Source organism: Corapipo altera, unplaced genomic scaffold (assembly GCF_003945725.1).
Source record: "Corapipo altera isolate COAL_440 unplaced genomic scaffold, ASM394572v1 44, whole genome shotgun sequence".
In the NCBI taxonomy this organism is placed as follows: Eukaryota; Metazoa; Chordata; class Aves; order Passeriformes; family Pipridae; genus Corapipo; species Corapipo altera.
Genome location: NW_020884880.1, coordinates 15,607,180 through 15,618,943, shown reverse-complemented (window position 1 = coordinate 15,618,943; position 11,764 = coordinate 15,607,180). Strand labels below are relative to the sequence as shown.

Sequence of the window (11,764 nt, the reverse complement as noted above, 5' to 3'; positions counted from 1 at the left end):
CATTGTAAGTAATGATGCAGAAGAGAATTTTGTTACTTACTGTTGGAAAACATTTTGAGACTAACAGGAGAGAGACGAAAAATATTTTCCATTGTGTGGTTATCATTCTGCATTCCTTTAAACAAGTATAATGCAATAAATTAATTTTTTTTCCATACTACAGGTTTTAAAATTCTGGTTAAAATTCATTTGCATGGTTACTAAAATAACATTGGCATTTTTCTAGTAAGAATATGAGCTGTATTTCTGTGGATCATTGCATGTAGGGGTGGGAAAGAATCCAGCAGCACTAGATATATGTGTTAAGTTACAAAATCATGCAAGGAAACTTAGGAAGTAAATGATTGACAATGTTGGCCTTTAAAAAGGCATAATTAGTCTGTAAAGTTACTGCCTATTGAGGCTTGTGCTTCCAATTTTTCTCAGGGTGCTGCTGTTTTTGTCATGTCTGACTGCAGAGTCAAAAACAAACCAGTGCGTGGGATCTGATTGTTTGTACATAGGGTGGTTAACAGTGGGTGAGGGTTTTTTTCTCCTTCTTGAAGGAAGCTTTGATTTTTTTGAACAAGAAGCAAAATCTTTAATGTGCATTCTTCTTCTTCTTTAATGAAGAAGAAAATCTCCAAGTGACGTGGGTAACTCAGTTATCTTGTATTGTATCAGGGTGAGCAAAGGAAGATGTAGTTCATTTAATTGCATGAAGAGATCAGAGGTAGAATATGCTAAAAATAAGGAATCATAATAATTAACAAGTAGGCCAGGACAAGGTGAACACATACATGAAGCATCACCCACTTCATATGAAATGTGAAATTTAAGTGCAGATAAGGTGGACTTAGACATCTGGAAATTTGCACTGACTGTTCTCAATCCTGACAATGTGTGGACTGCTAAATGTGAAGGCCGGTGAGCTTTTAATTTTAAAAAAGGTCCTTCTTTATATTTGCACATTTCCATGAGAAATCTTCTGCTACTTTGTTGATTTACTTAATACTTCCGCTATTGTTTTGTAAGACTCTAGGATTCTTCTGAGCAAACTCTAGTTTTGCCTTTTTCTGAGCATTTTCTTTGTGATGCTTGTGATGCCACAGGGTCCTTAGTGTAGTAGTTTCTAAAGTTATCATTTACAACAGTGCTAATTAACTCCTGCACTGCCTCTAGCCCTTACATTTTGGGAGAAATCAATATAATAGAACAAAGGGGAGTATAAAAAGAATAATTAAAAAAGTTGCCTGAAGTTGTAACTTTTAGGGACCTTATCAGAGTGTTTTGAATCTGTAAGGTTATAACAAAATATCCAGGATAAGAAAATTGGAAAACTGAGGAAATGTTTCTTTTCGATGCTTCTCATAAGCCAGGTAATGGAACATTTATTTCATGTGAGATTAGTTCTGTTGGTATTTTATTCTATAGTTTAAAACATACTAGCCATTTACCATTGTAATACATAATTTGTACAACTTGGTGTCAATGAAGATAAAGAACTACTATTCTTGTTTTTTCTATCTTTCCTTTGTTGTACCAGGCCATTTCTTGGTCATGTATAAGACCTTTGAATTTACCATGGCAAAAATTTAGCAAGTTTCAGAAGATCTGCGAAGAGAGAATGAATTCAAGTGTTAAATCTCCCACAAATAAATGCCTAGACTTAAAACACACTATCAAGGCACAAAGGTAAAAGTACATAGTAAATATTAAACTCTAAAACAACTTGAAAGAGGAAAGTACTGCTTTTCTTCTTGCACAACTCCTGTGGTTCCAAATTCCGATTGGCATGAGTCTTTAAAATCTTAACCTTCAAAAACTTTCTTCTTTTGAGAGATTTCCAAAGACTGGGAAACTCAGCTATCAAGGTACATAGGAAATAAAATTTTCCTTTCATTAACCATTTTCTTTAAATGAAAAGATCAGATCTGTGGCATTTCTTTGTGGTTTTGAAGCTGGAAATTTTTGTTTCTTGTCATTGTTGTTGCCACTGAGAGTGTGTGGTAAGAGAAATGAAGAGACTGGGGAGAGAATTTTATGAAGTACAGAGGAGGTCAGTGGCAGGTTTGGGAATGATGATATGATTTCTGTGCTCAACTTCGAAAGGATAAAACTGATTCTGTGTGCAGCATCATCTAAGAAACTTCCAGCTATGCAGGTTTTTTTAACAGAATTTAACTATTTGCAGGTACTAAAGGAGATGGGCTTAGATTTCTTGTGATAAAATATTTGATTTTCTGATTGAAGACTTAGTACCATGTAGGCTTCTGGAATTGATGACAGCTGTGCAAATTCCTCTTACTGAAGCAGGAGAGGGAGCCGGAAAATCAAGCACCAGCCCTTATCCTTTTCTTATTGCTCACTCAGCTGCTGCCTAAAGCCCCAGCTACAACCTCATTCTTTCAAGGCTGAGGTAAGTTGTTAGAAGTCTTTTTCTAGAACGTGGGTACGTGATTGTGTACTTCCTGTGGTAGTGCCAGCAGCACGAAACATCTAAAATGTGTCCCACTAAGAGGGATGTGGAAACCAAGTGCTTTCAGGTTAAGGGAAGAAGGTGTAGAAAAGGTTGAGAACAGTTTGTTGCATCCCAAAACTTAATTTGTGAAACACTGGATTTTTTACAAACTACCAGGTGAGACTATTGATGCAGTGTGCTACAAAATTGCCTCGTAAAGGAAAATATTTTGAAATCTCAGGTGTAATTAGCAGATGGACTAATTAGAGAGTAAATTATTTGTGGTAGATAACCAAGCAATGTCAAAGCAAGGTTATCACAATAGCTCGGTATGACTTGTAAAAAAACAAGGAGTATATGCAGAATTTATGGTAAGCTGTGTTTCTTAAATTGAATCTCGTAGTTACCATGAGCACAACACAAATACACGTCTTTAATAATATATCTGAAGTTATAAAAAGCTAGTAGGGTTTCCTACTTTTCTTTTTTTTTTTTTTCTATTTTTCCGTGTGTCTTTATTTTTTTCAAATTTTTTTCCATTGCCAGTGGAGGTGACTGCAGCATTGTAAGAATATAGTAGTGCAAGAGATTTTGGTTAGAGACTGGTGGTTTACTGTTTGACTGTTGATAGAGACTAAATATGCTGTCCTGTTGCATGATTGAGTTTAGTAACCATTTAGTTCATTAGTGGCAGACCTAGGATGATTCTTAACAGAAAAATCACCATGAAATGAGGAAAGACATGGCTGAGTTTGATGAAGTTATAAAAGGGATATAGAACTGAATGAGTGATGGGAAAAAAAAGGAGGGGAAAAGTAAATAAAAAAGGGAGGGGAAAAGAAGTTACAGTTACTGTATAGAAGAAGAAACTGACTGATGGAAAATGCAAGAAAGGAAGAAAATTTAGCAAATTTGGGAAGTAAATTGATGCAGAATTAGATGGGAAGAACAATCCTGAACAAAAAATAATTCTATTTTTTAAAGCTTAGTGTAAAAAGAAATAAAGTAAATTGTCTGAGCTGGGCAGCTGGATTTTAGGGTATAGGATGCTCGTATTGATGTTCATACTGAGTACCTTTGGAGGGTGACATGAATATTACAGTGGTTGTTGTTTCAATCCCAGGTATCCTTAATGGCCACTCTGTGTGTAGAACTAATATGCTCATGGTAATCCTGCTTGGAAATTACCATTCCATTCCAAATGTATATGCCTTCACATTTGTCCCTATGAATTGCCATTTTAACTTCAAAACTGAAATTTGCTGCATTGGTTGCAGATATTTTTCAATAAAACCTGCTTTGGGGATTCTTTTTCTGGGACTTTCATAATATAATGGTGTCAGGGAGTTTAAAACAGAACAACCCTTCGAGTCCAGATTTCTGTTTTACTGACCTCTTTCCTTATTTGATTTTGGACAAGGTGTTCTAGTTTTGGCTGGCATTGAGTTAACCTTCTTCACAGCAGCTGGTATGGGGCAATGGTTTGGATTTGTACTGGAAACAGAGTTGATAATATAGAAGTGGTTTTGTTATTGCTGAGCAGTGTTTACACAGAGCCAAGGCATTTTCTGCTCCTCACCCCATCCACCAGTGAGGAAGTTGGTGGTGCACAAAAAGTTGGGAGGAGACACAAGCCAGGACAGCTGACTCCAACAGATCCAAGGGATATTCCATGTTGTATAGTGTCATGTTCAGTGCATTAAAGCGGCGGGAAGAAAAAGGCGGGGAGGGATATTTGGAGTGATGGCATTTGTCTTCCCAATTTACCCTTGTGCATGATTGAGCCCTGCTCTCTTGGAAATGGCTGAACGCCTGCCTGCCCATGAGTAGTGGTGAATGAATCCTTGTTTTTCTTTGCTTGCATACCCAGCTTTTGCTTTTCCTATTAAACTATTTTTATCTCAATGGATGAGTTTTCCAGATTTTACTTTTCCAATTCTCTCCCCTATTCTGACATGAGGGAAGTGAGTGGTTGCATGGGGCTTGGTGCTGGCTGGGGTTAAACCATAACACCTGAAATGAACACTTGTCCTGTCTGAAGTTGCTTGAGCTTTTCCCTGGGAGGCAGTATGCTCACCTGTGTGATGCCCATCTTACAGTCTGTGCAATTCAGGTAAATTCCTTGAAACTATAGCCAGTACAAATGACATAGTGTTTGCCAGCTTTGTTTAGGATGTGTTTGACAGCTGCAGAAACAAGGAGCTACTTAGGACATATATCCTGGTGCTATTTATTCTCAATTAGTGCACATGCATTTTTTTTATTGAAGAATTAAATGTACAGTAAAGTTATGGCTATTTATGCAAAGTCGTTTTTTGGTGTTTGCACAGATCTTTTTAAACTTTCGTAGAGAACTAACACAAAAACTCCAGAAAAACCCCCCATCTATTTTTAATCTTATGACACCAGTGTTTATACTGGAAAATAATAAAACAATGTCAAAACTTTCAAGCATGTACATAATGCTTTATATATCATAAAATGAGAAAGCAAACACTGCTGTCAATTTTTATATGTAATGGAAATTGTTAAATGATATTGGGAACTAAGCATGTTAGACAACCTTATGCTTGTGCAGCCCCAGTCAATAGCTGGGATATGGTGAGCTTAGATTAGCCTGCGTATTTCATTAATACAATAGTTTGAGGACAAGTTATCTTGTGTGGTATGAAGAGCGTGGCAGTGAAGAATGAGGATTTGTGGACAGCTGTGCTGCATGTGCCTGTGCATCCCAAGGAACCAGCATCTGTCCTTCATGGTGAGCACAGGAGAGGGCCATGGCTGTAAGGTGTGCTGCCTGGCTGCTGAGGCAAGGCAGTGCCACACAACCACTGAGCTTCTGGCAAATGGGGCTCTGCCAGCGTGCACCTGCCGTGGGTGCGGAGAGCAGGCAGCCTCCCCCAGCCCCAGCCTCCTGCTTGGCACTGTGGGAGATGGCAGGTAGCTACAGACAAACCGGGATTGTTTGCAGAAATATCACAAGCTTGTCTTTGTTACTATATTTGCTACTATTTGTTTTTTGGTTGGTTGGTTTGGTTTTGGTTTTGTTTGTTTTGTTTTAATTTTTTTTTATTTTATTTCTGGGATATGCCTCATTTAACCAGCATTTCTCTATTTAACCTTAAACTAAGCAAAAACTGGAAGAGAGGGAAAGTAAGAAACCCTTTTTAAAAACATTCATGTTGAAGTGTAGACACTGACAAAATTCAGGTAGCTCAAACAGAGAGATGACACTCTGTCTCTAATTTGTACCAGTGGGAAAATGGATGTGAAAGGATGTAAGTTGGGCACAGAGTATCATCTGGGATTTGTGTTCCTGTACATGTCCAAATGTTAATAATTAACTTAGTCTTTGAAGTTTTCATAAAAAAACCCAAAAACTCTTGAGGAAGTTAAACATAAATCTGTGCTCTGTAAAAATTTAATTTGATAACCACCCTTTACATTGATTATTAAATGAAACTTAATTTACTTATCCATTTTAAGACACATATTTTGGGTTATAAGCATGGTCTTTTTAGAAAGCTTGCTAAAGAACATGTAAAAATGTTGCATACTGAGCATCTTTAAATGTATAAATCAAAATTACAGTGGAAAAAAAGAAGGCAGTTGCCCTGGTTGCACAGTATCAATATATTTCTTGTATATAAATACTGGAAAAAAAAATCCCTTGGGAATTAAATCTGTTTCTGGATTAAATAATTTGCCAAACCTATAGTATCTTTTTTTTTTCTTGACTATAGGTCAAAGATAGTTTTTACAGATATAAGTAAAAAATCATCAAATAAATAATAAAAAACTATTTTAAGTTATTTGATTCTGACTAAAGCATTGTAATTTTCTCCTTTAATATTCCTTATTTTGCTCAATGGTTTTCATCCCTCTTAATTTTCTTATCTAGGTATAATATCCCAAAACAGGGATGTCTTGTAAAATGTTGACTTGGTCTTCTAAATGACAGTGCAATAGTAAAACACAAACCAAGAGTACTTAATGTTATCAGTATAACACCTTGTTTTTTAAGTAGTGATAGCTTATTATAGGATACAACATTCCAGCTGTTTTATTTTTTTAAATAAAATAATACCTTAATTTATTTGTATTTCACCAGAATGAATACATTCATTGCAAATTGCATGCACATAAAAGCGAATCCATTTGTAAACTACATAATATCTTAACAATAAATAGTATTTGATCTAATACATGATGGTAGTGCATTTTTTGTTAAAACTGCAAGCTTTTACCAAAATGAAACCAAACTCTTACTCTTTTTATAAATATTTTAAATCCTTTTTAAGTACGTTTCATACCAAGTATATAAAAATAGTATTTTTAGATAAATCAAGAGGTTTCATTTACATGACAAATAACGTGCAGCAACTAACCACTCTCTAGCAGCTCTATTTGGTTGATTGTCTAGATGACATGCAGCGAATATTGTCCCTTTGCCTTCACAGAACTGACAAAAAGACCAGCAGGACCCACGATCACCTGAAGCAAACAATGCCATAGATATTGTTTGGGAACAACAGTCAGACACTCAGGGAAAACCTTTGCTTTGATGAACAAAAGCCACCCATGACAGTTCTTTGTCCTAGACTTCCAGCTACTCTGACCCTCAGGGTCTTTGGACTATCACAATAGTCTGTCAAACAGACAAGTAAGTTATATCTGTATTCAAAATGTTTTTCAACATGCTTCTAGAATCTAGAAATTTATTGTTTTTCCTATAGTATGAACCAACATTATCTTCTCTTACTTTCTATAAATCTGAATTTTCATGTTTGTAACCTCCATGATTGCCAAAAAAGAGATCAAATAAAGCAGTCATGCAGTACTCTCTAAATTTAAAACTGGCTGCTGTGGAACATGCTTTGAGTACCACTTCACTGTTTCTCATACATCTATGGCTTGGTAATCTTTATCTTTAACATCCTTTGTGCTTGTCACAATGTCTATTGGGAAATCAGAGGTCTGTGCAGAAGTTACTCTGGCTGTTCCTTCCAGGTCCCACGATCCTGGCAGGTTCTCAAGGCTTAGTGAACTGATTGCTCCTTGGCTAAAGCTACCTTCTTCAGATCTGCTGGGCAGCACGAGGTGTAATGATGTCTCTGATGAAGAGCATACCGAAGGAGAAAGAGTTGCTGAAATAGACTGAAGAGGAGTCAGGGTAGTGTCTGAATGGGGAGAGGTGCATCTTAAAAATTGCAGATTGTCTTTCTGAATTACCTGATACTGTGAGGGAGAATTTTGCAGGCCCATTGTATAACAAAATTCACCATCCATAGAATTTTGCAGGTTGGGTTCAGTCCTTTGGGGACTGCTGCCTACAGAGGACAGATCTGTATTCCAAATGTCACATAACGTGTTTCCACGGCAAAGTTGTGCTTTGGTGCAGGTGAAGTTCCCAGCTTGCATGCGTGAGCAAGGCTGATGTGTAGTCCAAGCCATTTGAGACTGCAGACTATCCAGTGTGGTACTTCGAGATATGCTGTGCACAGCACAGAATCCTGGAGGCTTCTGGGATGTGAGCAGGTTCTCCAGAAGGTGCATCACATTCTTCATATCTTTACGTAATTGTGAGACTTCTTGAGTTAAAGTTGTCACCTGTTATGGTAGGGCAAAAGTATTTATTTATGAACCATGCCTGAAATACATACATACATACCTTTTTTTTCTTTCTAGCAATGTCAAATTTCATCTGTGGCACAGTGTCTTTACATTAAAAAAATATACTCTACTGATATATGTGTGGGAAATTGTCCACCCATCTACCTTACTAAAGCTGATGCCACAATTCCTGTGGCATATTGGAGATAATTAAAGAAACTCAAAAAAAAATGTATGATGGATACTCCATAGGCATAATACACCTGATTTTAAATGATTGTCTGTATATAAAGAATGGTCAGAATTGAGATGATTTCCATTGGAAGTATAACAGCAATAGCTTCTTGATCAATCATTAAATATTTTAAAGCATAAACTTTTTTAAAATTAATTTTATACTGATGAATTTTATAAAAATGAGGTCTTGTGAAATCTTGTTCAGAAATATATGTGAAGTATACTGCTGTTTTCATAGCAAAATAAAAGAAACTCATATTCTCAGTTGTTGGATGCAAGTAGTAGTTATATGAAAATCTAGTGGACTACCGCTAAAAACAAGAAAAGAAAAAAATAAGTGGAAACTCTGAAAACCACTTCCTACCTCTAAATATTTAAACAATATAAAAGGTTGTGAAACAGTTTACTTGCATGTACTTACGTTTATGCTTGAAAGGTATTGCATATAACAGTGAGAAAATAATCCATAGATTACTCTGGTGTGTGTGCAAAAGGAAGAACCTGATAGCATTCAGTTGGTTAAATGAAATGGATGAAGGCTTTCATCTCCTCAAAACTTGCTGCTTTGGGTGGGGATCAGATTAACAGGTTCTGAATTTATAAAGTAAACTGCTTTATGAACATTAGTGGGGACACTTATTAGGACTTCTTAAGGATATTTTGGGCAACAAAATGTGTAACTCAAACAAGAAAGTAACCCGCTCATAATTTCAAACGTATTTATCTTTCCTTTTTATTTCTTAAGGAAAAGTTTTTAGGAAGTTAAAATCAGTCAATTATTTTTAATAAAGGGAAATTAAGAATTTCTATCAAGAGGTAGAAATGAACTTTGTCTCCATGGTAGCTAATCAATCTTTTAGACCAAAACACTGTCATTACCATTAAAACAGAGTTTCTTATACTGATGCTAGGGAAAATATTCTGATGAAAAACAGACATGACTGCATGTGTATCTTCAAGCCACATATCAAAAAGAAAAAAGGTTAATTTAGGGGGGCTTTCTCTGATCTTAAGTAACGATACCACCTATTAGATGCTCCACACAGATTAATTTTCATGTAATCAACAACAGAAATACAGTTTTCATTTTTCTGACAGAATAATTCTGAAGAAATCTGCTGGAAAGACATTTCAGCCTGAGTTTGACTGTGTTACTACAGGCACAATAATTATAAAGAAACTCTGAGAAGACATGGGAAGCTCCAACACAGCTCCTATATATCTCTCTGAGCTAAGAGTTCAAACCCATCATATTGTTTAACAGTTTTGTATTGATCACACTACCTCTGGAGGGAAAACCCCTAAAGGCAGGAGCCTCTTAACTGGCAGATGACAGGATTTCTCTGTGTCTCTGCACTTCTTTCTTTCTGTCTTGTTACCTAATTGAGTCATGCTAGAAAAAAAACCAGGGGATCCCCTTCCGCTAGCTGAGATTAAGGTTTGACTGCCTGGTAGCTCATTTGAACTACAGTTAATGTGAGGGATTAAAATATGTTGCAAAAGCGATTTGTGAGTAGGCTTTCTGTGGGGTCAGAGCAGCTAGAGAAGGTTCCTGGTACTGTCAGACTTTAAGGTAGCACACTGTGAGATTTCTGGACAAATCATCTACACAAGAACTTCTGTGTTCTGTTGGAAACGGCATTGTAAAACCTCCAAAACTTTCCCTTATTTGGGCAGAAGTGGGAAGACAGACAATTAAACCCATACAGATTCAGTGGTCATCAGTTCTTTTTAGGATCATGACTGGGCCATACTCCTAGCAGATAAAGCAATTGTTTTCTGCGTCTAATTTCCCAACTTCCATCAAATTTTCAGGACTTTCTGCAGTTGTGCAGATAGAAAGATTGACACTACCTTATGAGTATGCACCTTACCCAAACTATGAATGACATGTGAAAAATTTAAAATATTTAGTTTGGTTTCATTCATGTTTCTGTTTTCCATTTCTGATCACTTATGGACTTTTAAAAAGTTTCATCATCCTTTAACATGTTTCTTTTGCCAATTCATTGACACAATACAGTGAAAAATCAATCCCAGCATCAGTAGTCGCGCAGTCCTGAATTTCTGTTCATTACAACTTTTTCTAGTGCCCAGATACTATTTTTGGCATATCAACTCTTAGATCGTTGTATTCTCATAAGCTTGTTCTCACACAGACAGAGGAACTGACCTGATAAACCCACCTTCGATGTATGCTTTAATAGTTTCCAGAATAGTTATGCCAAACTTAATTAGAAATTCACCATCACCACTTATTAAGACCTACTTGGACCAATACTGCTCATCACATACATAAGGAAAATAAGTAGTTTTCAAGATTTTACAAACTATTAATCTTAGAAGATTAAAGCTTCAGTATCTGTACCACATTAATTATGCTCTGCCTCTGTGTTATTACACTTATGTAGTCATAAAGGATACCATTACTGTTACTACTAATGCTATACTGTTTATCCTATTATTTTTACATCCTGCAGAGATCCTTGAATGGATGCAAATAAACATGTGTAACAGGGCTAAACAATTTTATCACTAATATTAAAAATTTCATAGTGCTGCAGAAGGTGCAAAGGGACAGAGACTAAAAGCGAAAGGAATTTTAAGTCTATGAACAGAAGCTGAAAGCAGTACAGTTTCCTCCTGAGCAAAAGGTCTAATTCCTCTCATGTTGGTAAGGCTGCATTTTTTTTAGGAGCTCACTGATTATTTGCTAGGCAAAACAGCTAGTGGTACAAATGGTTCCTGCTGTGCTAGGCAGACAGCTTCAAAATGGTCTACAAGATCCCAAATATACTTGAAATGCTGCCTTAACACTTTCTAGGACTTAAAAAAAGATACTGCAATATTTCCAGAAATAGAAACTGTGATTTATACAGATTTAATCTGAAGTAGCAAGAAGTGCTTCTCAGACTGGTCAAAAGCAACGTGCTGGTACCTTTTTAGTAGACTAGGTTATCAGGAAAGAATATCTTCAAAATAGAGTTTAAAAAAAAAGCAGAATTTTTTTAACACATGGTCTTTATTAATAGCATTTTCTGATGGTATGACCAATATATATTTTAGAAGTTGTATTTTGCATTTTCAAATTATTTTGACAGTTTCAGTAGAAAGAGTATTTTTCTTTACTACTAGTATGAAACTTTTGAACAGTTTGAGTACTTTGTTCCATATAGTTAAATAGGAATGGAGTGATTAAAAGCTCTACATAATGTCAGATGATGATGGTGATTTAAATGACATTGGTGAAACATGTTTCTTTGTTTTTCCACAATATAGTACAATGTTTAATTTTTTTTTTTTTTGACATTAAATGTTCAACTAGAATGCCTATCTCTCATCACTCTTCCTGGATAAATCCGGAATAAGACTTGTTTTTTTTCTGGTTAGAAGCAGATTCTGATTAATACATTGGTGTTTTTTTCTCTCTGTGGTTTACTCCCTTTGAAATTCAAACTTTCAGCTATCATGAGT

At 35.9% G+C, this 11,764-nt stretch overlaps 1 protein-coding gene and 1 long non-coding RNA gene across 3 annotated transcripts in view; one reads left to right on the top strand and one right to left on the bottom strand.

Annotated features, from left to right (window-relative positions):
• Positions 1-1,758: 1,758 nt before the first annotated feature.
• On the top strand, positions 1,759-7,008 carry LOC113945373. The gene is made up of 3 exons (XR_003527063.1): positions 1,759-1,853; positions 2,239-2,398; positions 6,901-7,008. It is a non-coding gene; the product is annotated as an uncharacterized LOC113945373 (long non-coding RNA).
• Positions 6,552-11,764, bottom strand: part of KCNH8 (potassium voltage-gated channel subfamily H member 8) — a 178,406-nt gene continuing 173,193 nt past the window's right edge. For both annotated transcript variants that reach the window (XM_027639453.1, XM_027639454.1), the window contains exon 16: positions 6,552-8,050. In XM_027639453.1, the coding sequence (XP_027495254.1) occupies positions 7,340-8,050 (711 nt within the window). In that variant the 3' untranslated portion in view covers positions 6,552-7,339. The remainder of the gene's footprint in view (positions 8,051-11,764) is intronic.